Consider the following 25,925-nt stretch of genomic DNA (forward strand, 5'->3'; position numbering starts at 1 on the left):
CTGGTCTGGTCTAGGTGGGTGCTACATGTCTAAGTAACATCCACACCAATGAATGCCAGGTCTAAAAGTTTCCCAGCAGAACATCGAATTCTCACATGATCTTCAATGTCATTCACTTCTCCTGTTTGTGGTTTTAATGTTGTGGCTGATCGGTGTAATGTCCTCTTGTACATATTTCTTTCTCTGAGTTTTTTTTTTTTTTTGTGGCATGAGCTGCTCTTTATGCTGTTGACCGACGGAGTTTCCCTCTCTGGAGCACTGAGGTTTACAACCCCACTACTGCCAGTGACCTATAATTTTTACGACTGTGAGAAGCAAATGAACAAAATGTCTGCATAAATAGCAAAATAACCAAACGAGGATATGTGTAAAGGTTACGCACTAAAACCACAGGATGGGCAACTTCTGAATTGTGCATACTAGACCTTTTCTATTGGAGGCACATTTTTATGAAAGAGATAACAGGATCTGATTCTGCATCCATAAGGTCAGCACTGGTCTGGCTAATGGCAAAGGTCCAGAGGTTGTGATAATGATAATCAAATACAGCATCACAGTCTCTCTTTTTTTTTTTTATTTGGGTCTCCGGCATGTTTCCGTCTACTTGTCTACATGTCCAAAGTCAGATACCTGCACTTCCTGTTGTGACATCAGAACAGCATGCCAGAATCAGTCGCCATGGAGACGTATTACAATTCCAAAACCCAGCATTGCCCACGGCAGAAAGACAGCTGCTCCTGTTGTGACCTGCCCGACATTGTAAAACAGAGCAAAGAGAGGTCACGGTCAAGTCACGTCACAGAACCTTTCGTCAGGAGGAAGTAGCGCCACGTCCTGTCAGGATGGTCAGCAGGTAACACGCTCTGCCAGCTGATGAGGACACCTCAGCTTGACCTCAGAATCCACCCTTGAGTTTTACCAGTTCCACAAAATACGGAAGATACACATCTTCACACCAGAAATTCACTGGCAGTCACAGGGTGGTGTTGCAGAAACATGCCTTGGCGGATTCATATTCAGACTTTTCAATGGCAACTGGATAAACTCCCAAGAATTATAGTGACATTTTTTCTCGTTTATTTTCCATTTCATTGACTTCACATTTATTTGCTCGTGCATTTTCGTCATACGTTGCACTGAAATGGGACTAGAGCTTCAGTCGCAGGAAAACTTATCAACTTTGCTGACTTGGGACTGTACTACACAGCTGAGACACACCCGGTTAGATCACTTGTGCGTTATTGCTTGCACAGACTCCGCACTGTAAAACATATTACAGCCTTGTTAAGTTATGTGAACGTCTTTCTGCTCTTTGACTCCAAAAGTTGTGACAAGTTTTTTTTTTTTATTTTAAACTCAGTTTTATACGTTTTCAAAAATGAAACTCTAAGGATAGACTAAAGATGATTAAATCACGGCGTTACAACGTCAGCAAAAAAATCTTGGCACCATAAGTGTAATGGATGGGTTGATTTTAAAACCCGTTTCCCTGGCTGTTTTCGGTGGATCAAACTTTTCTCTAACGCCATTAAGTGAGGGCACTGTTTCAAATGCCAGACTGCGAGGAACTGCGAGTTAATTTTAAAAGACTAAATGAGTTTTCTTCAGTGGTTAATGTAAACCAATAAGTTGTTTCAACTCATAGTATCAAGCTGAAAAAGAAATGATCCTTAGTTATGTCTGGGAAGGTTCTCAGTCATCCAGGTCATGGTATATCCAAAAACAAGAGTTAGAAGAGTTAGAAACTCTACATGTTCAGTCTTTCTTCAACATTTTTCGGCTCATTAGTTATAACCAAGCTGAACCAGAGGTTTTTTCGGGTTGACTTTACTCGCACTTTAAGGCAGCAGGTGAACTTTTGTTTCTAATAGGTGGTTTATACTTATGCGTCAATTTGATCCTATATGCCGTAGGGTGACGTGCACCTCCCCAGAAATGTAACTACGTGATGCGGTGAAGCAGACTGCAAGAGCTGCGATTGGTCTGCTTGGTAGTAGCGTGTTTCTGCTTTAGTATTTCCGGCTGCTTCGCCATCTCTGCAATTTTCAAATTGATTGTTTTGGATCAATAAAAATGGAAGACATCGAGGAACGGTTAACTGAGGAGGTTCGGAGATAGAAACATTTGTACGACTCGTCTTCCGCAAAATTTCTGCAAAAGTGAAGCAGGAAGTAGAAACAAAAATTAACGGGACTGGCAAAAAAGAGTGCAGACTAGTGTTTGGGTGGTGTTTTTACAAAGCGAACCAGGCTGAATAGGTATAAATGGCTCGCACCGGCGTAGGCTATGTACGTAGGTTACGGCATCTATGTCCCGCAGTACCATAAGTACTGCAAACTTCAAATGTATTACAGTATGCATTCTGTAAGGCATCTTTGACGCTATATAAATCAAACTGAATTTAATCAAATCTAATCAAATTTCTAGTGTAGGATAAAAAGCTACATCCGGATATCACTTATATAAAAAAAAATACATGTATATTTCCGTCTAAAAGGGTTTACCAAAATAATACACTGTACTGAATCATTATAAATAAACCAATGCTTTATAAGAATTCTAATTTAAATCTAAAATTATTTAAATGCTCCCATTCGTTTAATCCTAATAGATGAGCTATGACCTCATGGTGAGAACAACTTGCAGAACGTCTGTGCAGACATTATGTTCAGCTGCCCGGTTGGGATTGTGTCCCACGTTTATTGGTTGATCTTTAATCGGGAGTTTCAGACTTTGCTGCCAAAAAGGATCAAGTCTCACTCTCAGAGTGTTTGCTGCTATCCATTGCTTTTCTTTCATTTCTTTTCACTTCCTAAATGTTTGGATGGAATGACCGTGCAGCAGCCAGAATATACAAACTAGCTGTGGTGTTTACTCCTTGCAGACACGTCCCATTGGGCTACAGTAAGTAACTCTTGAAGCACTTGAAGCTTCATTCTAATTTTAGGCACTTGTTTTTAGTGCTGCTTACCGTAATGAAGCAACACGGAAAAGCCCCTAATTCAGTCAAGAGTGCAGCTGGACTTTATGAACGCCCCGACCTCCAAACACGAAGGAGACAAATGCTGCAAACCAGTGCTGGGAATCACCGTCTGCGTAAGGCTCACTGCAAGGGCCTCGTGCTTTAGTGGAAACTTGGCTCTGGTCTTCATCCACTTCTAAACAGACGGCCGCTCACACACAGTCCGCACACCATAATAAACACACAAGGTGAACACCGTGTTTTCAGCCGGCAGAGCTCCCGACTGGTGCAACGCAGAGAGGGAGGGAGGCCGGCGATAATAACAAAACCACAGAGCAGGTGACGCACTCGCGTTATTGCACTGATACTGTAGGACAAAATGTGATTCGTTTTTTTTTTGCACTGTATGTGTGTCCTGTTCCATCCCAGATATGCACTTTTGGAGTTTCTGGGATATGATGACGGAACCCAAATTGTTTCCAGAACATCTTCACTGCACTTCATTTTTACAGTAAACTTCTAATGTTGTGCAGCCTCGTCCAGACTGTTTAATAAACTGGACCACACATTACTTTTGCACTTCTGTTACTTGTTTGCTGCTCAGTTGTGTCCCATCTCTTGAATTATATTATTTGTATGTGTACTTTTCCCACTGTACCTTTAATGGAATGACAAACATTTTCATGACCAGAGCAAACAAATCAATGGAAAGATGGCAGGGTTGGTGCCAAGCGAGAGTGGCTGTGGGTTACTCATCCACTGTGAACAGAAACCAGACCTACAGGTTTATCCCGACGGCTGTTGCGCATTCGATCCATGCCCTTCCGTCCGTTAAGAAAACAAACCAGGAATTAAGTCAAGGCAGTGGCACGTCGAGCGACTTAAGCCGATTACCTGAGCTTTCATCAGTGTGAACAGATCAGTAATAAGTCAGCAAACATTTTTCTGGAAAAGTTGGAATTCATTTATGCAATTTTAGTTTCTAGGAAACACAGAATGCTTTATGCAAAGCTAATGTCATTTCGTAGATTTAGGTCGACTGATCGGCGCATCACAGGAGTGAGAGCGGTCACATGTAGTGTCGAAATCACAGAGAATCCTCTGTGAAGCTTGTTAGCATCTTTTAACTGTTCGGGTCTTGTGATATAGAAAACTGACCTCACCTTAATATATTTCTGAGAAACATTTTATTGAATAAAAAAAAGGGGGGCGAGGGAAAGAAAGGCAAATATTAAGTGTAGAATAAGCGTACACTGTCTTCCTCGCACACAACCACACACTGCGTTAGTGTAACGTCCCCGGCTCAAGGGCCGAAAACACCAAGTGGAGACATCATGACTGAGTTCCAAAAATAGATGGTTTATTTCTAGAAGTTAGAATAAAAATGAAAAAAAAAGGGATGAGACATGGTGAGCGTCTGCGGTTGAAAGGTGGTGTCTCCTCGGGCCTTTCCAGCCATGCCCTTTTGGTTAAGATGATTAAGCCCATGCAAAAAGACAAAGGGACTTGCACTGCCGCTGCAAGGCCAATGGGGCAGTGGGGCTCCTCAAAAAGGGGGTCCACCTGGAGCCCTAAAATGAATATAAGGCTGAGAACAACAGGGCCAAGGTGCTGTGGGACTTCAGCTTCCAAACTGACAAACAGGTCCTGGCTAACCAACGGGACATAGTGGTGGTAGACAAAGAGAAGAAGAAGCCGGTGGTGATAGATGTGGCGATACCAGCAGACACCAACATCAGAAAGAAGGAACACGAAAAGGTTGAAAAGTACCAAGGGTTGAAAGAACAGCTGGAGCAAGGCGAGCGTGGTCCCCGTGGTAGTAGGAGCACTCGGGGCAGTGACCCCCAAACTGGGGGAGCGGCTCCAACAGATCCCAGGAACAACATCAGAAGCCTCAGTCCACAAGAGCGCAGTCCTAGGTACAGCTAAGATACTGCGCAGAACCCTCAAACTCCCAGGCCTCTGGTAGAGGACCCAAGCTTGAGGGTGACACAGATAGGGACGTTTTTTATACCCCTCGTGCTACCTTTGGGGTCTCTGGCACCCCAAGCGAATGGACAGACAGAGAGAGATTATGCAAGAGGGTAGCACGAGGGTTAAGCCTTTCAGCAATCTTACCAGTCCCTTCCAGTTCTACATACATGGATGTGCGTACACTTCAGGATCACACACAAAGCTGCTTCAATGAAGACAATAGAAACATGTGACCCACACAAAGCGGAGCCCAACAGCCACAAACGTGAAGGAACGAAGGCACTACAACCACCGGAAATACCGACGAGTAACCCAACCTTAGGCAAACCAGCTTTAGCAACTAGCTAACCAACATAGCCAAAGAATTCCAACTTTCATTTATCACACAGACAAAAAGCAAACTCTATGCAGATGTGTAGATAAGCCAAAAGTATTTAAGCGCCTATCTTCGTTATTTGTTATGGACTTCTTCAGCTCCTACGTAGCCAAAAACATCTACTTGGCTGCCAAAATTCCTCCGCACGTCGGAGGCTGGGGCTCGTGCTCTTACGTAAGTTTCAACAGGATGCAAATGACTGGAACAGGAAAACTGCGCGTGCACTAATAATCAGCTGCTTCATTCACCGATACAACCCCATTAAGCAGCTGTCAAGTGTCACGTAGTCACATTCGGTGCACGGGACACCTTTGGTATTCTCCCACGTTGCACTCGGACTGTTGACACCCTCACGCCAGCACAGTTGCTGCCACGGCCCTCCTCCCCCTCTTCCTCCTCCTCCCCACCTTTCCGAGATGTTGACTTTAATAATATGTTTGCTCGTTATATTTGTGGAACGAGGATCAGTTTCCCCCGAGCAGCACCTCACTGCTGCTCAGATTCTTCTGAGAGATCCCTCAGAAAGGCAAAGCTTATCCTCTAAATCTAACTATATCTTTTTGCTATAAATGGTCAGTTCCTCGACTGAGGCCCTCTCTGACTGATTGAACCGCGTTTCCAGCAAAGCAGGTCTTAAATACTCTATGAAATATGGTCATTTAATCCTTTTAAAACAAGTCGCACGTGACCTTTGCTGACCCATAAAACAGCACTGGAAGCAGCAGCCTAAGACAGGTTGGGTGATTCGATCAAAGCTTTTTTTTTTTTTTTTTTAAACTGCGGTTAATGCGAGAGGAATGTAAAACAAATCTTCACCGGGCTCTTTTTTTTTTTTTTAACACCCTACCAAGAGATGTAAGAGGATATTACATCATCGCCTTTGTACCAACTTGTCATATCATGGCATACCATCGCGACAGCGGTCATGATGCCTCACGGATACACACCCTGTATGAGTAATGCTCCAAGCTCTAACACTGCAGGCATTGTTCATGGCTAGTGTTGACATGACGTGCTGAATCAGATCTTCAGAGGAAGTCACACTGTGGAGGGCAGCTGCCCTCGGCGACAAACATTCTTAAGGATAGACACTAATTATACAGTTGGTTTTTAAACTGTAAAATGAATCTGCAGCGGATCCAAATCAACGAGCCGCTGCAGTTTTGCAAAATGCACTCAAGGTATTGGAAGAAAAACACGTCGAGAAAGGATCAAAAAGTTCCCTTACTCCCAAACACAACTTTATTTTAAAAATAAGTGCACTGTGAGCGCCGTGTACGTCACTCATCTTGACCTTACTCTTAAAAATGGAAGCCCTCGGGGGAGGGAGTGTTTATGCAGCGACAGCCTATCATCGCCTCGGGCCCTGAGAGTCAAACCAGGGCAAGACGCTGTTTACACAGCAAGAGCCAATCAAATTAAAGACCTGTCATCCCAGGCCCGCCTTCCCCACCCTTGCCACACACACACACACACAGAGAGCAGATCCGGGCTCGAGAGAAGCTATAAAAGTCGCTTGAGCGGCAAAGAGGGAGAAGGAGAGGAACACTGAGCCATGAGAGAGTACCTTGCTACTGTTTCATCCCAAAACATGGCATTCACTGACAGCATGAAACCCACTGACCCGTCCGCGGACAAGAACGAGATAAAGTAAGTCACCGCTTGATGACATTTAATGTTCCGGCTCGGGTTGACCTTGTGAAAAAACTGCACTACCATGAAGCACTGGTGAATTAACTCTTTTTTTTTTTCTTTTAACAGGAGGAAAAACTGGACAAACAGAATAAGATTTCTCCTGAAGTCAAACTCTTCCCAGTCGATACTGCATCTGATGAAAAACAGAACCTACAGGTAAGAGGCGTTTAATTTAAGGATTTAAATTTAATTTAAGGTGTTTCATTTAAGTAAGAAATATCTTTTATGCATTTTGTTTGTGCTCAATGTTAGTTTAAATATATAATTAATTTCTATTTTTTTATATATATACATTTTTGGACTTATTTTGCACATATGCATGTATAGATATGACTTAATAGTATGAATAATCTATATTCTATATACAGTCTATATCTGTAGACTGTCTACCAATGCACGTGCAGTAAAATTAAAAGCAACTAATTTAAATGAGTAATTACACGTTTTTCTTTAGGCGTACTATTTTCTAGTAATATGTGACACCTTGAGTCCTTTTTAATGACAGTTCACTAAGCTAGCAGTCGCCTCTACTGTAATTATCTCTTACGTGGGCTCTGTTCTCCACCCTCAGGCCAAGCGTTGATGACGTGAACCAGTGGGCGCAGTCGTTCGACAAACTGCTCAGTCATAAATGTAAGCATCATTCACCCAGTCTATTGGCACATCGTAATATAAAAGGAGTCTCAAAGGCCACGCGCTAACTGTGAGCTGATTCAAAGCGCTTTATTGGCCCCAATAAAACAAAGCTCGTAATGGCTTTGCAGTTACTTTACCTTGCACAGATGGGCACACGGCCAGCTAGCTGTCACTGGGCAAGTCCTAACACACTCCTCTCTCTCTCTTTCCCTCCCACAGACGGCAAAGCTGCCTTTCGTATCTTCCTGAAGTCCGAGTTCTGCGAAGAGAACATTGAGTTTTGGACGGCGTGTGAGGACTTCAAGACGCTCACATCGCACAAAGCCATGGCGTCCAAGGCCAACAGCATTTACGAGGAGTTCATTAAAAACGAAGCCCCCAAAGAGGTAACGGCTCGATCCTCGCCAGAATGTGCTGCAAATCCAAAATAAATGACTTGTTAGATTAGATTCTTCATGCTGGTTTTAAACATAATGTATATGCCCTACAGCTTTTATAGCCACACAAGATGTTCTGTATTAGATATCAGGGGCTCATTCTGGATTGTTTCTCTTCGCTCACAGATAAACTTGGATTTCCACACCAAAAATGCCATCATTCAGAACCTCCACCAGCCCACCACAACCAGCTTCCTGGCAGCTCAGAGGAAAGTCTACAGCCTGATGGAGAACAACGCCTACCCCAGGTTTATCCACTCCGACCTCTACAAAGAGCTGTGTGCGGGCGCCAAGGGCGAGGGCAAGCACATTAAGGCCTAGTCAAACGACGCAGCTACCGCCGAAGTCATTTGTTTACAGCTTGTGACTGTGAATAGACTGCACACGGTGTCCTCTCCGGCCGCTGCCTTGGGGATAATGGACCCGCATGCAAATTCTGAGCATAAACATTAACGACGGAGTGTGGAAAATGCAAAACCGAAGCCATTTTGGGTTCGGTCCTGCCGAGAGCTTTCAACGAGGAAGTTGGGGTGGTCATGCAGGGGGAAGCTATGCTATGTGTTGCTGCAGGAAGTGCAAAGACCATTTCAACCAGATGGGATTACCTGAACTTACTTTACGACACTATTAGAATTTGGTATTTTAAGCTAGAAGATGTTGTAGTGCCACTGCAATCAAGGCTGAGAAGTCTGAAAATTGTTTTCACATCAAACAGACGGTGAATGTATTTTTCTGTGACGAGATACATTTCCGATGTAACCCTAGTTTTCATTTGTACGCTGTTTTTGCACCAGTTTACACACAAAAAGAAAAAAAGTGCCACTTATTTATTTAATAATGTGTACAGTTTTCATCCGCGGCTGTGTCTGGCCTGAAGTCACTGTGACAATGTTATATACTGTAAATATCTTGAAACTGCACAATGATGTAAATGTAAGCTTGGAGCAGCAGGACTGTTCACCAAATAAAATGTTTTCTTAAATGCTGAATGCGTCTCTGATTAGTTTGTCTGCAAATGCAATGGAAACGTGAAACTCCTTTGGGGAACGGTGTACAACGTCAAAATGATCAACTCTAAAATCCACTTAATTCATCCACACCTTACCACCAGGAAACTGCTGCAATACTTAGCTCACTCATAGTTCACGGTTCAAAGATCGGCATTACTTCAGGTCAAAAGAAAAACTGTCCGAGCACAAAATTGACATATTATCACCTTTAAAGTGGATATGGCTGAAGTGTTAAGGCCCTGACACACCAAACAGACAAGTAACTCCCAGCAATGAAGGTATCTGGACCAGAAAGCTGCACTCGAACACACTGCAACGACTGCAAACAAGGCCACCTGCTCACAGAGCTGGCCTCTATTCAATCATGCTCTTCAGTTTAACAGAAATATTTGTGTATTGAATGCTCCACTGAAACGAAGATGAAAAACCAGATGATCCTCGTGTGTGCCCCCTTGACTTCATCTGTTTCTCTTCTCGTGTACTGGTTCACAAAGCTGAGCAGCTAATCACAGTGATCAGAGTCTGACTAGTGGCAAAGGCATGGGACACGCCAACAAGGACCAATGGGCTTTTTCCATGTGGGTAATATGTGAGCCTTGGAGTAGTTAGTGTTTGTTATGGGACGTAGTCTCCTGGGAAGTGTGTGAGTACTAGAAGCATGAGGCCGCGGTGGATGTCTGTCCGGAGGGCCACGTTTCATGTGCGAACAAGTGACTGCACAGTTTAAAGTTAACCAAACGCAGTGTTTGCTGCTCTGAGATGCAAAATAAAGGCCTGGTTCACACAGAGTGTCACACAAGTGCCCATTGACGTCATCAACAGGATTGGAAGGTGGGCTGAAATGTGCGTTGACTGTATATATAACACAGCAACAGGTGAGGCAAATGTATGATTGGCTGATGTGGAGACGCATCAATGCCTTTCTTTGAAAATGTATTGTTGCTTGTTGCTGTCTCAGTGCTAATGTGAACCACAGGCTGCGAAAAACATGGACGCCGTGACAGCTCCTTAAAGGTGAAGCCAAAGCATGTAGAGCTCCCCCTGGTGGCTGGCAGCAGTATAGGCTATTAGCCCCACCCCCTCCATTGTAGTGGATGGGACTTGGTACAAACTAAAACAGTACAAGTCTAATATTTTTTTTTCTGTCATTTTAGGTCGTTAATATAATGCTGATGTATGTTCAAGTGTCCAGTTTTCGTTTAACTTGTTTGACGCATAAAAACAGGACGTGACATCACAATGATTGACAGTCGCCACTGACAACTGCTCCGTGAAGCAGTCCCGTAAGATAGTGAGAGTAGGAAAAATAATTTAAAAATAAGTACAGTGTACAATCCCACATTTCTTTTTAACTAGTGGAGATAAGGTCACATGCGATCACCAGCGGCAGTCAGATCGGTGCGTTACGACCCTCAGCAAACACCAGATAACGAACGACACTAGCACTCATTTAGAGTTGCGTAACATTCACTCGTCTTTTTAACTCCAACTTTGGTCTCCACCAATTCCCAATGGAAATATCTCTGTCTCTTTAACGGTCTAAATGTTTCACAGCTTCAGCAGCCGCTCACAAACTCTGACATTGTTTAAACCGCTAATAAAACGGTAAAAAAATAAAGATTTATTGGTGCCTTTAAAACACCTAAGCCCTTGTTAAACGAATACAGTATGAGACCTTGTGAACTGCTAGCTCGAGTTGAACTACCGCCAATTAGCCTGCGTCTTATCTAGATTTCAAAACGTGAAATAGATATATTTAGTTTGAAAGATGAATGCAGTGCATTTCCGCTGTTTGGTTGAAAAAAGGTCAAACACATTAAGACAATGTACTGTGACGTATTTTCTGAGGCCATGTGCTCTGTGTTCAGTTGCACAACAACATTCCTCGTCAGTTTGGAACATTACAACCCTCTCCGTAAAGCCGAGTTCCCGCACTACTGTACCGGCGATCGTGGTTGAGGTTGTTAAGTGCAGAAGAAGTGAGGACACCCGGAGTGACGGCAGGGAGAGAAAACCTCCTCTGTCTGCTGTCTGATACAGAGGCCGTGAAGTCAAAGTGAAGGCTGACAGTGGCCAGACACCCTCGGTCTGGTAGCAGGCTCGACGTGGTGTGATGAGATCATCTACACCAGCAGCTCTGCACAAACTGTATGCTCTGCTGGTCTACAGGACAGAACATTACAGGACATTACTGGTTTAAATGCAGCTTAATAAAGGTTAATAAAGCTTTATTCGGCAGTAGATTTAAACTCAATTTCAGTGTCAGTTCTCTTAGATGCAGACTGGAAGAAGGATCGGATTTCTATAAAGTTCATGATGACCTGAGAATAAACTTCAAAAGCTCTGGTGGACCTGTCATCTTGACCAAGTTTAAGATTTAGGCCAGAATATCTGCAAATCAAATTACATCCCTTCATCTGTACTTTGGGCTAAGTGCTAACACGCTGGCAGTCAGTAGACACAAACACAGCCTCACAGACCTGCTGGCATGACTTCATGCTCTTATTCAGATGGTAAACCCCTTACAGTCTGATATCATCTGAAGATCAAAGTTTAAACCGTACATTCTTTTACACTTGTTGCACAGCTGGCTATTTAAAGAATGGGGATTTCTCTTTCGTTTAGCTCAGAAAGCCCCACAGTTTGTTCTTCTTCTTTTTGTTTTAGTAAATGCTCATTACAAAAACTATTAATCATCGTTATCAACAAAAGCTTTCTGTTTTAAATCACTGTAAAATTAAATAAATTTGGGGAAAAAAAGAGAAAAGAAAAAATAAATGAAAACACAAGCAGTTCCAGACCATCTTTGGTTCTTTTGCTGATATTTTAATAAGACGTGCAATAGAACAAATTCATCACAAAAATAATTGACGGCGAAAGCGGTTCTGATTCGCCCCCCCCAATGCTGTTATTTCTCCATGTCTGGGTATAAAACCACGGTTGCTATGCGAACCTCTGGAGCTCTTGGAGGCACCGTATGTGATAATGAGCTGTACAAATAAACTTTTCTTGACCTTTAAAGTAGGCCTACCCTGCACACATTCCGTCACGCAACAGCCTGGCTATTTTTAAGACTCAATTCATATTTTCTTTTTTCTTTTTTGTTGTAGCATTTGCCTTTCGGCATTTGCTTACGTATCCATTGACGATACACTGATAATTAGCCAGACTGATGACAAAACGAACAACCTGCAGAACTGGATCACTGACTGGGAGTCCTTTCTTTGTTTGCCCGTCCACAAAGCCTGACATACAGGACGACAAAGCAGACACACTGTTCTCTCCGTGTCTCGTTCGGGCTGGTAGTAAAACCGGTGAGTTTTCATTTGTTGCCATGCTCGAGCTTGGCAACGGACGACTGGGCTCCGGTCCAAGGAGTACTCAAGGTGTAAATGTAAACACTGGAGCCAAATTTAGAAACAGGCCACGTCCTACTTTGGTCAGCAGACCGGCAGATACGTCAAGGCTGCACAGGCGTTTAGACGTACACTCTGTTCATGTGCAATAAGTCAGGCTCCTCTGGTTCTGATTTACAAGACAAATCGGAGAGGCCACTACAGGGTCCCATGTTCAAAACATCAACATGATGCTGTGAGTACGAAAAGACAAAATGCGTCATTAAACATGATCCAGTTTTCTTTCTTAGCGGTGCACTTAGAAAAACTTGGCAGGCTTGATTCTGTGCTATTATTATAAGGACACACAGATCTGCTGAAGTAAAGAATTGGTATCATTATGTTTCTTAAATACAGTTAGAAACTTTAAATGTATAATTGACTGCTTCTTATTCATGTTGATGCTCCTCAGTCCATCATCATTTATCCTACCTGTATGTAGATAGTGTATACTTACTTCTATTTCTTGTATACGTTTGCTAATACTGTTTTATTATTATTTATTTTTGCTTTTAACTATCTTAAACCTTTTTTTAAGTGCAACTGAGCTACTGTGGCCGAGCAATTTCCCTTGTGGATCAGTAAAATTAATCCAAGTCTGATATGGGGTTTATGGCCCCTGTCATTCCACTGCCACACCAGTAGGTGGCGGTAATGCTCCTCTATTTCCAGCTAAACGGCACCGACAGGACAAATGTCTGCAGACAAAACTGAATTGCGGGACGGAACTATTTGTTTTCGAAAATCTGTCCAACAAAAACGCAGCTCGCCGACATGTAGACATTTTATTATGAAAATAAGACAGAACATATTTGACGTTTCCTTCTATCATGCATTAGAGCCGACGGACAATCAAACACACACACACACACACATGTGGAGAGTCTCTCTGCTACACCTGCAGTGCAGTTCTTAATCTGTAGTAGTCTGGATGGTTCACAGGACGCCACAGTGAGAGAGAGAAAGAGAGAGAGAGTGCTGCAGGCCATCCACGGTCATTAATATGAATTTGACAGCTGATGTGCAGCATTCTCACTGATGAACGTGTGACTGTAGGGGTTCTGGATGGATGTGTGTTTTTTTTCGTGTGTGTACTCAAGAGGTTTCTCTCTCTGGTGAAAGCGTGTGTTGTTGTTGTTGTTGTTGTTGTTGTTCACTTGGCCTCCTGGGCTTTTTTGGCGCTTTGTTTCTCCTTTGCCTGATGAGACAAACCCAGAGACAATGCGCATTATTGTCGACAGAATACAGCAATCTAATCTGCCTAATAATAAAACCCATTTACGTCCTTTTTATTGTCCGGCTAGATAACAATTAACCAAGTGCTTTAGAGCTATTTATGACTGATGTTCTATATTTACACATGAATGAGGAAAGACTCGTCACTAAACAAACAAACTATAATTGTTGTTGCGACACAGGTACACACCTACAACATCGAGAAACAAAAAGAACTTTCCATTAACGAGACCATATGGAAATAAAGCACGCCCTCTAGTGGACAGACAATGAAAACACAGAATAGATGCCTTCATCTCATTTGTTGTTTTTCCTTAACTTCCTTCATTCGCTCTCTATCAATCCTCCTAAAGAAAATACCTGTCCACGCGGCTTGTTAAAATAATGTGAATTTATAACGGAAGAGTATCCAGCAGATGCTCGTGCGCTGAAAGTAAATAAGGCCGTGGAAAGCTACCGAAAAGGAAGGAGTAAATACCTTCTCCACCAAAGGTATTAGCTGTTGGTACTCTGCCAGGGTCTTCAGAAGCTCCATGATGAACGGAAGGTAGTTGTGTTTCCGCCGAATGTTTTCAATCTGTAAGAACAAGGAAGAGTGATGTGGCACCAAGGAGGAAACGTACAAAATGTCTCTGTATTAAATTACTTTCAGCTGCGCCTTAAAAGAAAACAAAACATACAGTTCTCACGAGCCGGCTCTCTGTATCTTTATGACAATTGATGTCACATGAAATACTGCCTGTAGTGGAGGAGAGACCCACCTTATATCTTTTAAGTTTCTGATTTTCCTCTTCAATGAGGAGCTGGTACTTGGCGATCTCTGACTGGATGGAGCTGAGAAACGTGCTGCTCTGGTCTGTGTCCATTGGTTCATCCTGGTAACGAGACGGGGAAGAAACAGGTTCATATGGATAAACGTATATAAACGCTTTTCTGATCCAAATCCAACTTGATTTGAAAGAAACGATAAAGGTTAATAAAATCCTTGAATCATTTTTTAAATTTTAACCATATGCCATTTCCTGCCTTCTCTCGTTAGAGACCTTGCAAGACTGTCATATTTTGGATCTCTGTCACTCATGGACTAATCTAATTGCACAGAGACCCCTCCCCTTAACCCATAGGTGTCAAACATACGGCCCGGGGGCCAAAAGCAGCCCGCCATAAGGTCAAATCTGGCCCAAAGAATGAATTTGCAAAGTGAAGTCTGCAATTTTTCAATGAAAATAACTGCTATGCCTAATTTGTCCACTGTTTTAAAAAGAGAAGTGGACAGAACACAACACTGAGACCCAGGACTAAACAGCAGATAGCAATGTGCCCAAATTACACTTATTTTTCTTAAGAAATTATTTTTTTTTAAGTTTATTAAATGCAAACATTCTCCTAATTCACTTTTTCTTCTTTGCATTAAAACAAATGGAAATAAATCTAGAGTCGTCGTTACTCATAGTTTATTAACTTACTGGTCCGGCCCGCTTGGGATCAAATTGGGCTGTATGTGGCCCCCGAACTAAAACGAGTTTGATACCAACTAGGGTTGCAAAGGGGTGGAAAATGTCCGGTAAATTTCCAGAAACTTTCCATGGGAAGTTAAACTGGGGAATTTTGGAAATATTCCAAATTAGAAACTTTCCATGGGAATTATGGGAATTATGGGAATTATTGGGAATTTATGGGAATTAACTGGAAACTGGGGGTAATTTAAACAAACTGTATCATATCCAAAAATAAATGTAAATATTTTTTGTCATAAGCAGACATCCATGCAAAATAATACAAAAACATGACATTTCAAAAATAGCTTTCATTTAGCACCTAACTTACCAGATAGTTAGCTACTGTATTAATACATTTTTATTTAATATTTGCAAGTTAAACATTAATAACGTTATAGATCAAATATATTTACCCCATGATATTATCAAAACTTACATGACTTTATATAGTCCGCGGGCTCAAATGTGTGGCTTGAATAGTCTTGTGCTTTGAGCTCAAAAGTGTATCCTCCAGGCTTCATGTAGGGGGCGTGGCCTCAATAGCCCTGCAGTAAGCAGTGTGCTGTGTGCATGTGATTGAGGAGTGTACTTGCATTAAATCTGGTTGTTTTAGCCAAGACTATGCTACAATATATTCCCCCCAACTATATTTAAGTTCCCTGTTAAGGGCCAACCTTCAATTTTGTAAATTTCTTATTTATTCCTGTTTATTCCCATATATTCCCGTTAATTCCCGTTAATTCCCATATATTCCCGTTAATTCCCATGGAAAGTTTACAACTTTGAAAATTCCCGGAATTTTGCAACCCTAATACCAACTAATAACATTCTGTTACCAGACACTACAGGACACCCTCAGAAGGCCCATGTCCATTCTCTGATGAGTCACAACTGTTTTGGAGGCACAAGGGAAACCTACACTATATTAAGAAGGTGGTCATAATGTTATGCCTGATCGGTGTATTCATCTCAATTAACTGATAAATCAAACTGAAACCTTGCGATACGCAGCCCTGGACTTATCACTCTGATTTGAGGCTAGATAGGGATAAGGCATCACATTTATTAAACTTATGTGACTAACAACTAAAATACTGGTTATTTCATTAATAAAAACAAATGAGAGGAGGATCTGTGGCAGGAGACAATATGTTGAGTGAGTTTGCATCTCAGCAGCATCTAACAAAGCATTCATCCTTGCATGATTTATTGTTTCCAACACCTAACAAAACCTCGTTTTTGCTGACCTCCAGTGGTTGAAGGTTTGAACTCGCTGCAGTGATGCAGATTGTCTTCTCAGGGTGTGATCAGATGATACACCTTAACCTAACGTTATTAGGTGTGGTTAGTTGTGGCAGCATCCAAACTCAATGCAGAATAAAACATTTCCAGGATTTTCATCGTCAACTGCAACATAAAAATGGGCGACTACCACATTTTTTAAAATGTTCTAAAAGATGTTTTGATGAATTCCTGAACATCTATTGAATGTTTAAATATCCGTTGACTTCTACTTTAAAACCGACTTTGTTCTCTCACTTCTCTGACTTGAACTGATGTCACAACTCTTCATAATATTCCAAGATGCTGAGCGGGTTCCTGTCGTTAACCTCAAGCTCCTGTCATATGTTAGATGTTAGATGTTGCAGCTCAGCAGGAGATATGTAGTTGTATCTGACGCATCGTGTGTAACGGGAGAAATTTGATGAATAAGACATTGCAGGATGGGATCCGCAAAACACAGCGCTGTTTATTTTTAACTTTAAGCACACCGCAGATATGATATCAAACCTTTGAGAGCTGCCAGTTGATGAATTTTACATGCAGCCTCCAAGGGAGAAAGCAAGAGGATAAATTATTCTTTGTTATGTCTGCGCTGGATTCAGCTCTTCTGCTACCACTCACCTCGGTAAGCTGCGTTTGGAGCTCCGCGATTTTCCTCTCGTATATCATCTTTCTGTCCGACACGATGGCCATTAAGTTGAACCGGATTTCTCCCTCGCTGTACCTTAAAAGAGAACCGATGGACTGTAATTGGAAAGCACCTGGTGGAGGCGAGATTCATCTAAAATAAAAGTACAAATGACTCTTACTTCTGTATTCTTTTCTCGATCACCGGGCGAACCGCGCCGATCCAGTCATCCTGGCTGCATGCACCTGGTGACAATCCACCAAAAAACAAAAAGGAATAAATAACACCGTATATATGGAAATCAGCAGCGACTGCGAGCTGTGCATCATCATAAAACAGGCAGGTTTATGGGAAATGGATCATGGCCAAGAAGACGAATCAGCAGTGCACGGCAGGGACTCACACGGAGAGACTTGAAACATTAAACTGCAGGAAAATAAAAATAACAAATGAGTTTTTTTTCTGCTGACCCAGGTCGATCGGTCCCTCTCGAAGCCCGTCCAGCTCGTATAGTCTGCCGTTTACAGGGACGTAGCTGACGAAGTGGAAGGCGTCCTCGTCTTTTGCTGTAGACTTTGCATCAAATTCAAACATCTGCTGCCTGCAAAGACGACGACGCACAAGATCAGTCAATAGATGAATACGATGTACGAAAACTTTGGCCTCAATAGAAGATCTCACAATGTAATCTGTTAAAGTGCTTCACATGAGGAAATCGTTTTTTTAAATTTCACCCTTTTCCTAAATTTAACAGATTCAGCACTCCAGCATTTTGGGGTTATCAACAAATGAACCTTTCTCAGATTTGTCTCTTTCACTAAAGCCAAATGGTGCATTAGCAACAAATGGGCCAATCACTCTTCACCGAGTTAGAACGAGAAGCTAAAAATAACATGAAGCCAATCAAACTGAGCCTCTCCAGCTGGATATGATATGAGCAGGGGCTTACCTTGCAAAGCTGTTGTGAACTTGTCGGATCACTTCAGAGTTGCTGAGAGCCAAACCTTTCATCTGAGGAAAGGAGAAGATGGAGGATTATCATTCTGGCTGTGTAGCACTTCCTCCCTAATAATGCAGCGGCGTAAAGAGCACTAAAGGTCCGTTCCTTTTCTGGTAACAGGCTCATGTGCTTTTCAATTTCCATTAACGTCACAATTACTGACTATAGTCCATGACTAATCTAGTTTAATTTCCCTCATAATCAATTGTTACCTTATTCTGAAATGGCTTAGAGTAAATTTAATAAACCTGGCATCACAGATCTGTGTGGTTCTCTTGAATATTTGAAGGTCAGACCACTGAATCTTCATGGTAAAAGGATAAAACTGCCAGCGCTGGAATTACAACGGGAAATGACTGTAATGAATAACTGCTCCGAGGGTGGGAGGAGTACCAGCATTATTCTTAAGAACTTACTTAGAATTGAAGTCCTGGACTCGCAAACAAAAAAAAAAAAGTGTAAACAGACATAAAGACGATCAACGTACAGCTGCGTCGAAACTCTGCGAGAACTCTCTGAACTCTGTCAGCGTGTCTCCGAGCAACATGTCTGGATGGGTGCAGTTGAGCAGAACGCTGACTATCGCCTGGGTGGCACAAGCGTTGTTAATGACCTGAAAACACACACAGAATCACAGATAAAAGAATCGGCTTACTGGTGCATGCTACGAGTTTCACACATTCTGCACGGACTGACAGATCAGATCTCTAAATAAAAAAAAAAAAAAAAAAAAAAAAAGGTGTTGATCACCATTTGATGAATTATTTATTTTTCTGGAAACCACGTAGAGAAGCCGCTTGTCGCATCACAGCGTCTTTACACTTTGTCACGGGCTAGTAGAAGAGCAGCAATTCATTATCTAACGCAAAGAACATGCTAAGTTGTATTAAATCAAAAGTTACACCAAAAGGTATTAGATTTATGCACCTTTATCTCGCTTACTCCGTGTACTGCTATGAACCAATATAATTTTTTTATACACCGATCAGCCACGACATTAAAACCGTAACGTTCTCTTGGGAAACGTGGTTCCTGGCGTTTATTTGGAAGTGACTTTGACAGGTACCACCACCTTAACACTGTTGCAGATCAAGCACACCCTGATGGCAGGCAGTAGAAGAAGAGGTTGTTCCTTGCATCGTGGTGCCATATATTACCCGGATAAATGACACACATGCACCTGGCTATCCATATCGTGTTAAAGAAAATGAGAATCATCAGACCAGGCCACATTCTTCCGTTGCTCTGTGGTCCTCCACTGGATGAGCTTTAAGCAGTGGAGAGGGATTAGCATGGACACCCTGACTGGACTGATCCACTGTTGGTTCTGACACTTAGCCTTTGTTTCCCCATGCGCACAGGTGAGCTATGGCCACCCCCCTGTGGTTCTTTCATCCATCGCTCACTCAATGCTTTTACATCCTGGGACCACTTTTCGATAGATAGTGACCACTGTAAACCAGGGACACCCTGCAAGAGCTGCAGTTTTGGAAATGCTCTGACCCAGTCCTTTAACCGTCACGATTTAGTCCTTGCCAAGGTCGTTCAAATCCTTACGCTTGTCCATTTTTTTCTGCTTCTAACATCCAACTTTGAGGATAAAATGTTCACTTGCTGTCTAGTATATGTGCCACCCACTGACAGCTGCCAGTATTCGCTATTATGGCTTATCGGTGTATACCACAACCTAACAAGAAAATCTGACTGTTCAATTCATATGTTTTCTTTTGACAAAAAAACAAAAAAACAAACGTACTTGTTTTGCAAAGAAGATCTGGTCCAGCCTTGAATCCTGCACAATCGACCCTGCTGGCTCTTCACCCGGCTGCCACTTGAAGAGGAAAATCAACCCGTGAACAGGTCTGGAACAGATTGCACACATTAAAATAATAATAATAATAATAATAAAAACTTATTTCAGAGGAACCACGCAGGGTGGAAACGTTGCACGGATGAACATACTTCAAGTTGTCAAAGTTCTCTGGCTCCATGCTCCATATCTCTTCAACCTGGGCTCCTTTGCAGCCTGACAATGACAAGTAAAGCGTTTAGCACCCATACAGTCTGGAGATGAATGTTTGTTTTGTTTTTTTATGATCTCTCGGTGGCGATTTGACAGCAGAGGAAGAGGCTCCAAATGTCATTCATTGGGGTTTGTTTTCACCCGCCGTTGTTTTGAACGCTGAGTAATGCTAGCCATTTAGCATAGCTAATTAAGTTAGCTGAAGCTACCTAATTATTACGGACAGGTTTTGCAGTAATGCATAGTGTGTGTGTGTGTCACTTAAAGAATACATAGCCTGTAACGTGTTTTGTTTTCTTTTTGCAACGGAAATCAACAGTGGCTAGTTTAAATGATACAGAGAGCGTTGGAGCAGCTAGCTAGCTAGCTAGCGCCGTCGGCTAGCCACTTTATTGAATGAGCAGCTAGACGCTACACAAAACGGTCACTCACCAAAACCTTTAATGAGCTCCGTGAACACCCCGGGGTCGCTCTCCATCAAACACCATTCTCCTGCGCTTCCAGTCATTCTTCGCGGCGTTGTTTTTTTTTTTTTTCAACCTACCGTACACATAAATCGAGGAGATGCTATTAGCTTAGCCGCGCACCCGCTAGTCAAGCTAATATAACCGAAGCACTGCAGTGACCTCACCAGGATGCGGCGCATCGTGGGCAGGCTGGGTGCGCGCGTTTTGTTGTCAAGGCTTACACCGTCGAGAGGAGACTAATCGTTTTTATGTTAAATTAATTCAAAACATCGACTACAAGTAACTATCAAGATATACGATTGTCCGTTATTAATAAATAGAAACTCTAATAATGAGTAAAGAATAGCTTTTTGATAAACGCCAACTATTACCCGCCCTTCTACGAGGACGAGGTGAACAAAAGGATGCACCTTGTGTGAGGATACAAATACAAGCGGATAACGGATTTCATTCATTTTAATTGAACATAGACATACAGCCACTGAATTAAGAAGAGTTTACACCTTAAACAATATATTATTAGCACTGACCGGCAACAATACTCCTTATCAATACACCAATTTAATAAACTGAATTCCCAATATCCAAAAAAGTTTAAAAAAGGCAACTGGAGTTTTTTGAGAAGAAGTTTCACCACGCAGTCGAGTAGCTTCTTCAGTTAGTAGGGGACTGGTTGGGAAGTTTGAGGTTTAAATAGGAGTTTCCTTTTTTAAACTTTTTTGGATGTACTATGACCTGGATGACTGAGAACATTCACACATAATTCCCAATAAATAAAAAAAAAACAGTTGACAGCTACTTCTAAAATCTCAGATTTGCAGTTCATAAAAATGCTTTGACAATTACAAAATACAAAATGTCTAAATGTATTCACATGCAATGATGTATTCAATGATGTTCACAGCTGAATGATGCTACTGTGCAATTAAAACAACCGTGCAGAAGTATGAGAATTAATTTAAAAGAGGCTGGCTTTAATAATAATAATACTGTACATCCCTAGATGCAACTGTATGCATTCTGAACGTCAAGTATCCACTGTACTTTGATGAATAAACAACAAAGTCATGATCAAGCAGCGTACAACTTGCAACATGAGGTCTGTCAAACATTTCATAATTACAGGATTGAAAAAAAATACAAGAACGGTTAGTCATTTGGCGGACTCGAACTGTCCGCTGCCTGAGCCTTCGGGTCCGGCCGCGGCGCAGCAGGGGGTGCACTGCTCGATGAGGGGCAACAGCCTTCCCTGCCGATGGAGCTGTTTGGTGTCGGAGCCGCCGCCGATGCAGTTGCCATTGATGAAGACTCGCGGCACCTGGACAAATGAATCATATCGTGACCTCAGCGTGGCGTGTCCAGAGTTATACCTTCAACCTTTATGAGTCACCTGACATCCTTACACATCCTGACACTGTATTAAAACTGTGTTCTGCTCGAAAATTACTTCTTCAAGCTATAATTATATTGTAAATTGTATTTGAATTAAGGGTGGAGCTGTTTCTATTTTAATTTCTAAAATTCAATAACCAAAACAAGCAACTGAAGTGTAGAGGACAGTAATGGTTTGTTCAGATATGGTTTGTACATATTTTTAAATGGATGACGATGTCACAGTGTCAGCAAACACCTGAGCAAAACTCGGTACCTCAATGATAACGTAGCATGCTACATTTGCCTGTTTATAACTTGGTCGCTTGTAGCATGAACATTGCATAAAGCTTAGTTCCCGTAACGGATCTACATGGGTAGCCCATGTCTTTGTAATTATTTATACTAGTGTGGGTAGACTGTGCTGTATTCAAGTGCTAGTCTGCGGTTAGTCAGCAGTGTAGAGTTTCTCTGGGCAGCTCCTGTTGGAGTTGGAGCTAATAACTGTTGTAAAAAAAAAAAAAGTTGAAATCACTTCAACAAAAAAGGAGAAGAAGAAGGAGGGAGAATTTTCTGTCTGGCCATGCAATCTGCACCAATCACAAGTTGTGTGTTGCAGCGATGCAGTTGTGTGGTCTATCTCTGAAAAGATGCAGCTTTCCTCTTGGCTCTTTATCTTGAGCTATTTGGCTGCAGCTCCAACAAAAACATGCGTCAACTGCACCTAAATTTAACTTAAACGCAGAGCTCCCAGAACAAACAGACTGAGAACCATGCATGTTTTTATAATTTTTTCCCCCTCTCTTTTTTTAGACTGTTAAAATAACAGGCTGTGACGTTACTTTGAAACCGGGATCGGAGAACATGACGGAGGTTCTTACCGTTCTGGCACCAGTCATCTGAGCTAAGGCCTCTTGCAATCTCCTCCCATCGTTGTGCTCGTCCAGTTCAATCACTTTGTAGTTCGCTCCAATTTCATTGAACACATTTTTGGCCATTTTACAGTAAGGACAGGTGGTCTTGGAAAATATCACCACGCAGTTCTGTGACACCATCTCCTGCAAGGACAGGCAAAAAAGGAATTCATTTAACAGCAGCAGAAGACAGAGCAAGCCTTTATATATCAGACCTAAAGTGAGTTGCTGAGGCATAGCTAAAGGAAACTGCATTTTGTTAAATAATTTCATGAGTTTTGACTCTTGCCTAAAGTAGACCTACGCTACAGGATTAATATAATTTAGAAATTCATTTCATCTAATTGAGAAATGTGGATTTGCCTTGTATTTAACAAGGGGCAGGGAATCAGTCTCACGCTGCACAACATTGAGGATATTTTAGGGCTCTGTCTGTTGTAGCTTTTGGATATCTGTGTTTTGTTTTTTGTTTTTTTAACAAAGTTAAGAGTCACAGATCCCAATTAATCACAGATTTTTGACTCTAAAGTACAGAAAACACCAGGCAGGAAGTGATACACAAGAACAAACCGATAAGAGATCTGTTCCAAATACAAACTTATCAGACACAGACGGCATTAAAGCTCAGCTGCTGAGAGATCCACAGCAAACTACTGTACCCAAACAAGAAGCTGATATCTTATCTGTAAAAATGTACAGTTCTTACTTGCACATACTGTACACAGGCCGTGCTGGCCCCACCGCGAGGAACGGAGGATGTAAAGTTCCCCATTCTGAAAAAGACAAATTGCAATATTAGATAGATAGATAGATAGATAGATATGTTTTATTTGTCACATGCACAGTTATACACAGTACAATGCACAGTGAAATGTATTCTTGTAGCTTCAGCCAGTAGTAAAAAAAATATAAGCACTACAGTAAAACAGTAGTTTACACACAAGGTAAGCAATATTAGTGTAATGTACACCGAGAGGCTTTTATGCATTATAATCTAGCAGAATCTAACACACACAAACACACACACACACACGGGGTATAAGGAAACCCATGCAATAACCTTCGACACGTGAAGAGATCAAATGAAGAGACGATTTGAAGGCAAACAATTTGCATCAAAATAATATCTAGCAGAAGGATAGCTGCTGCTCTAAATATGTCCATGAACATCGTTGCAGGTAGAGAGTAAACACAAGCGCCGTATTGCTTCTTATTACGACCTGTCTAGCGTTTGTACACTAGTTAATCCAGGATTAGGAGTACATATGGTCTTCACTACACTAGTAGGTAGCCCAGATTTGACGTGGGCAGGTGGCACGCAAAACTCCACAGGGATCTTGCAACACCAAGCCCGCAGGCCGATTTGAGACGAATCACGCTTTCTGAAACGCGGTTCTCGGTCTGACATTAAACGTTACCGGCTTCTTGTGAATTCGGCGTACGTTTGATACACATCAGAGAACTCGATTCGAATCGATTTAAACGTGTCCAGTTGTAACGCGGCAGGCCATTGCAACACATTTAGTGCAGAGCAGAACGTTAGCTAGCGCTTAAGCTAACAGCAGTGACAAGTAAAAAGTTGATATTTTATGAAGTAACGCATCACTGACGGGTCTCATATATGCCGAATTTACCAGAAGAATGAATCGAATCATAAATCGTGTTTGCTTTGTGTGTTTGTAACTTGTAAGTTACTTTAAAAATGATTTATCTTAAATTATGTCAGGTTATTATGACACATTGGCGTAAGGTAGCGCGGCAGCGAATGGGCAGCTCTCGGAACAAAAAGATGCGTCAAACGACGTTGTATTATTTGCAAACGTTAACAGAACGAATTCATGGTTTTCAGTGGTTGTGTGGCAGATTTATTGAGCTAGATAAATAAGCTTGCTATTTATGTAGTCAAGCTAACGGGAATGACCTTCGGCAGCCGGTCCATGCCACCCTAGGAAGAGATCCTGCTCGGAAAAACATGGAGAAGAAGGAACATAAGGCCAAAAAAGAATCGAGCGTTTGTCCTGGCTGGAACATGCGGTTAGTGTACAAGCAGCTCTGAAGCTACACAGCACCCTGCCTGTTGCAGCGCACCCGCTTTTGCCCCTTTATTTACTTTGTTGACGCCTGAGCCTACCTTACGTGAGCACCGGAAGTAGTTCCTGACGCAAGCCGACGTCTGAACGTAACGTAACGTAAGGTCCTCAAAAACAAACGTGGAGGCGTGGCAAACACGTGGTTTACTTCAGGAGATTGGCATTGTATTTATTCAGAGACTACTGTATATTAAAAACGTAATTAAAGGTGTAAATCTACAGTCTCTGTCGCATCATTTGTTTTTATTAAACGCAAAATTTTCACTCAAAGCAGAGGAGCAGCTGATTTGATCTTTTTGTTTTTTAAAAATGTATTACATATGTCATGTTTCATACTGTACTGCACTTTCTTGCATATATAAGAAAGAAATCTCCACCAGGTCTTTGTCAGTGCAACGAACATAAATTCGGACATACATAAATAGGTAAAACAGAAAAAAATCAGGCAGCCTTGCTCCTTCTTTTTCCTCTAACAAAGGCAGAATAGTCCATGAGTGTAGTTCCAGTAGCTTCCAAAATACATGAAGAATAAAGTGCCCCAAAACACACATGCGTATGTATTCAGGTGCAGCACACCACCACTCACCCAAGGTCAGCTTTTACTGGTGGTTTCGTCCAGCTAAAAAGGTGCTCTGCTTGTGAGAGGATTGATTTGTTTCCGCCTAAAACGCTGCAGTGTCACGACCTCCCTATGTAAAGTGCCTTGAGGTGATACATGTTATGATAGCACTATATAAATGAAACAGAACCAAACTGAATAGGTCAAAATCAGCGGGGAGGCGAGATAAGATTCTTCTTTTATCTCGCTGTGTCTGCACGCCCAAACCTCAAACCTGCTACAAATGCATATCGTTCCTGCCTTTATCCTCAAAGGTTTCTCGTTTCCCCTCCCTCTTCAAATGCAGGAGGAAATGCATTAGTACGGAGG

General features: G+C 42.0%; 3 protein-coding genes across 3 annotated transcripts; 1 reads left to right on the plus strand and 2 right to left on the minus strand.

Annotated features, from left to right (window-relative positions):
- Window positions 1-6,743: 6,743 nt before the first annotated feature.
- On the plus strand, window positions 6,744-9,069 carry LOC311490126 (regulator of G-protein signaling 2-like). The gene is made up of 5 exons (XM_084547484.1): window positions 6,744-6,962; window positions 7,074-7,163; window positions 7,579-7,640; window positions 7,863-8,029; window positions 8,207-9,069. Exons 1-5 carry the CDS (start codon window positions 6,868-6,870, stop codon window positions 8,399-8,401), a joined length of 609 nt encoding a protein of 202 aa, XP_084403610.1. The 5' UTR covers window positions 6,744-6,867; the 3' UTR covers window positions 8,402-9,069.
- Window positions 9,070-13,255: 4,186 nt separating this feature from the next.
- Window positions 13,256-20,850, minus strand: uchl5 (ubiquitin carboxyl-terminal hydrolase L5). The gene is made up of 11 exons (XM_084547684.1): window positions 20,588-20,850; window positions 20,095-20,158; window positions 19,889-19,994; window positions 18,620-18,745; window positions 18,082-18,143; window positions 17,603-17,733; window positions 17,314-17,377; window positions 17,126-17,228; window positions 14,483-14,596; window positions 14,200-14,298; window positions 13,256-13,683 (listed from the first exon to the last, which is right to left on the minus strand). The coding sequence occupies exons 1-11, from the start codon at window positions 20,661-20,663 to the stop codon at window positions 13,639-13,641; spliced, it is 990 nt and encodes a 329-aa protein (XP_084403810.1). The 5' UTR covers window positions 20,664-20,850; the 3' UTR covers window positions 13,256-13,638.
- Window positions 20,851-20,951: 101 nt separating this feature from the next.
- Window positions 20,952-25,063, minus strand: glrx2 (glutaredoxin 2). The gene is made up of 4 exons (XM_084547685.1): window positions 24,829-25,063; window positions 23,614-23,680; window positions 22,875-23,051; window positions 20,952-21,940 (listed from the first exon to the last, which is right to left on the minus strand). Exons 1-4 carry the CDS (start codon window positions 24,936-24,938, stop codon window positions 21,776-21,778), a joined length of 519 nt encoding a protein of 172 aa, XP_084403811.1. The 5' UTR covers window positions 24,939-25,063; the 3' UTR covers window positions 20,952-21,775.
- Window positions 25,064-25,925: the final 862 nt, after the last annotated feature.

This window comes from Chelon labrosus, assembly GCF_963514085.1.
Source record: "Chelon labrosus genome assembly, chromosome: 7".
In the NCBI taxonomy this organism is placed as follows: Eukaryota; Metazoa; Chordata; class Actinopteri; order Mugiliformes; family Mugilidae; genus Chelon; species Chelon labrosus.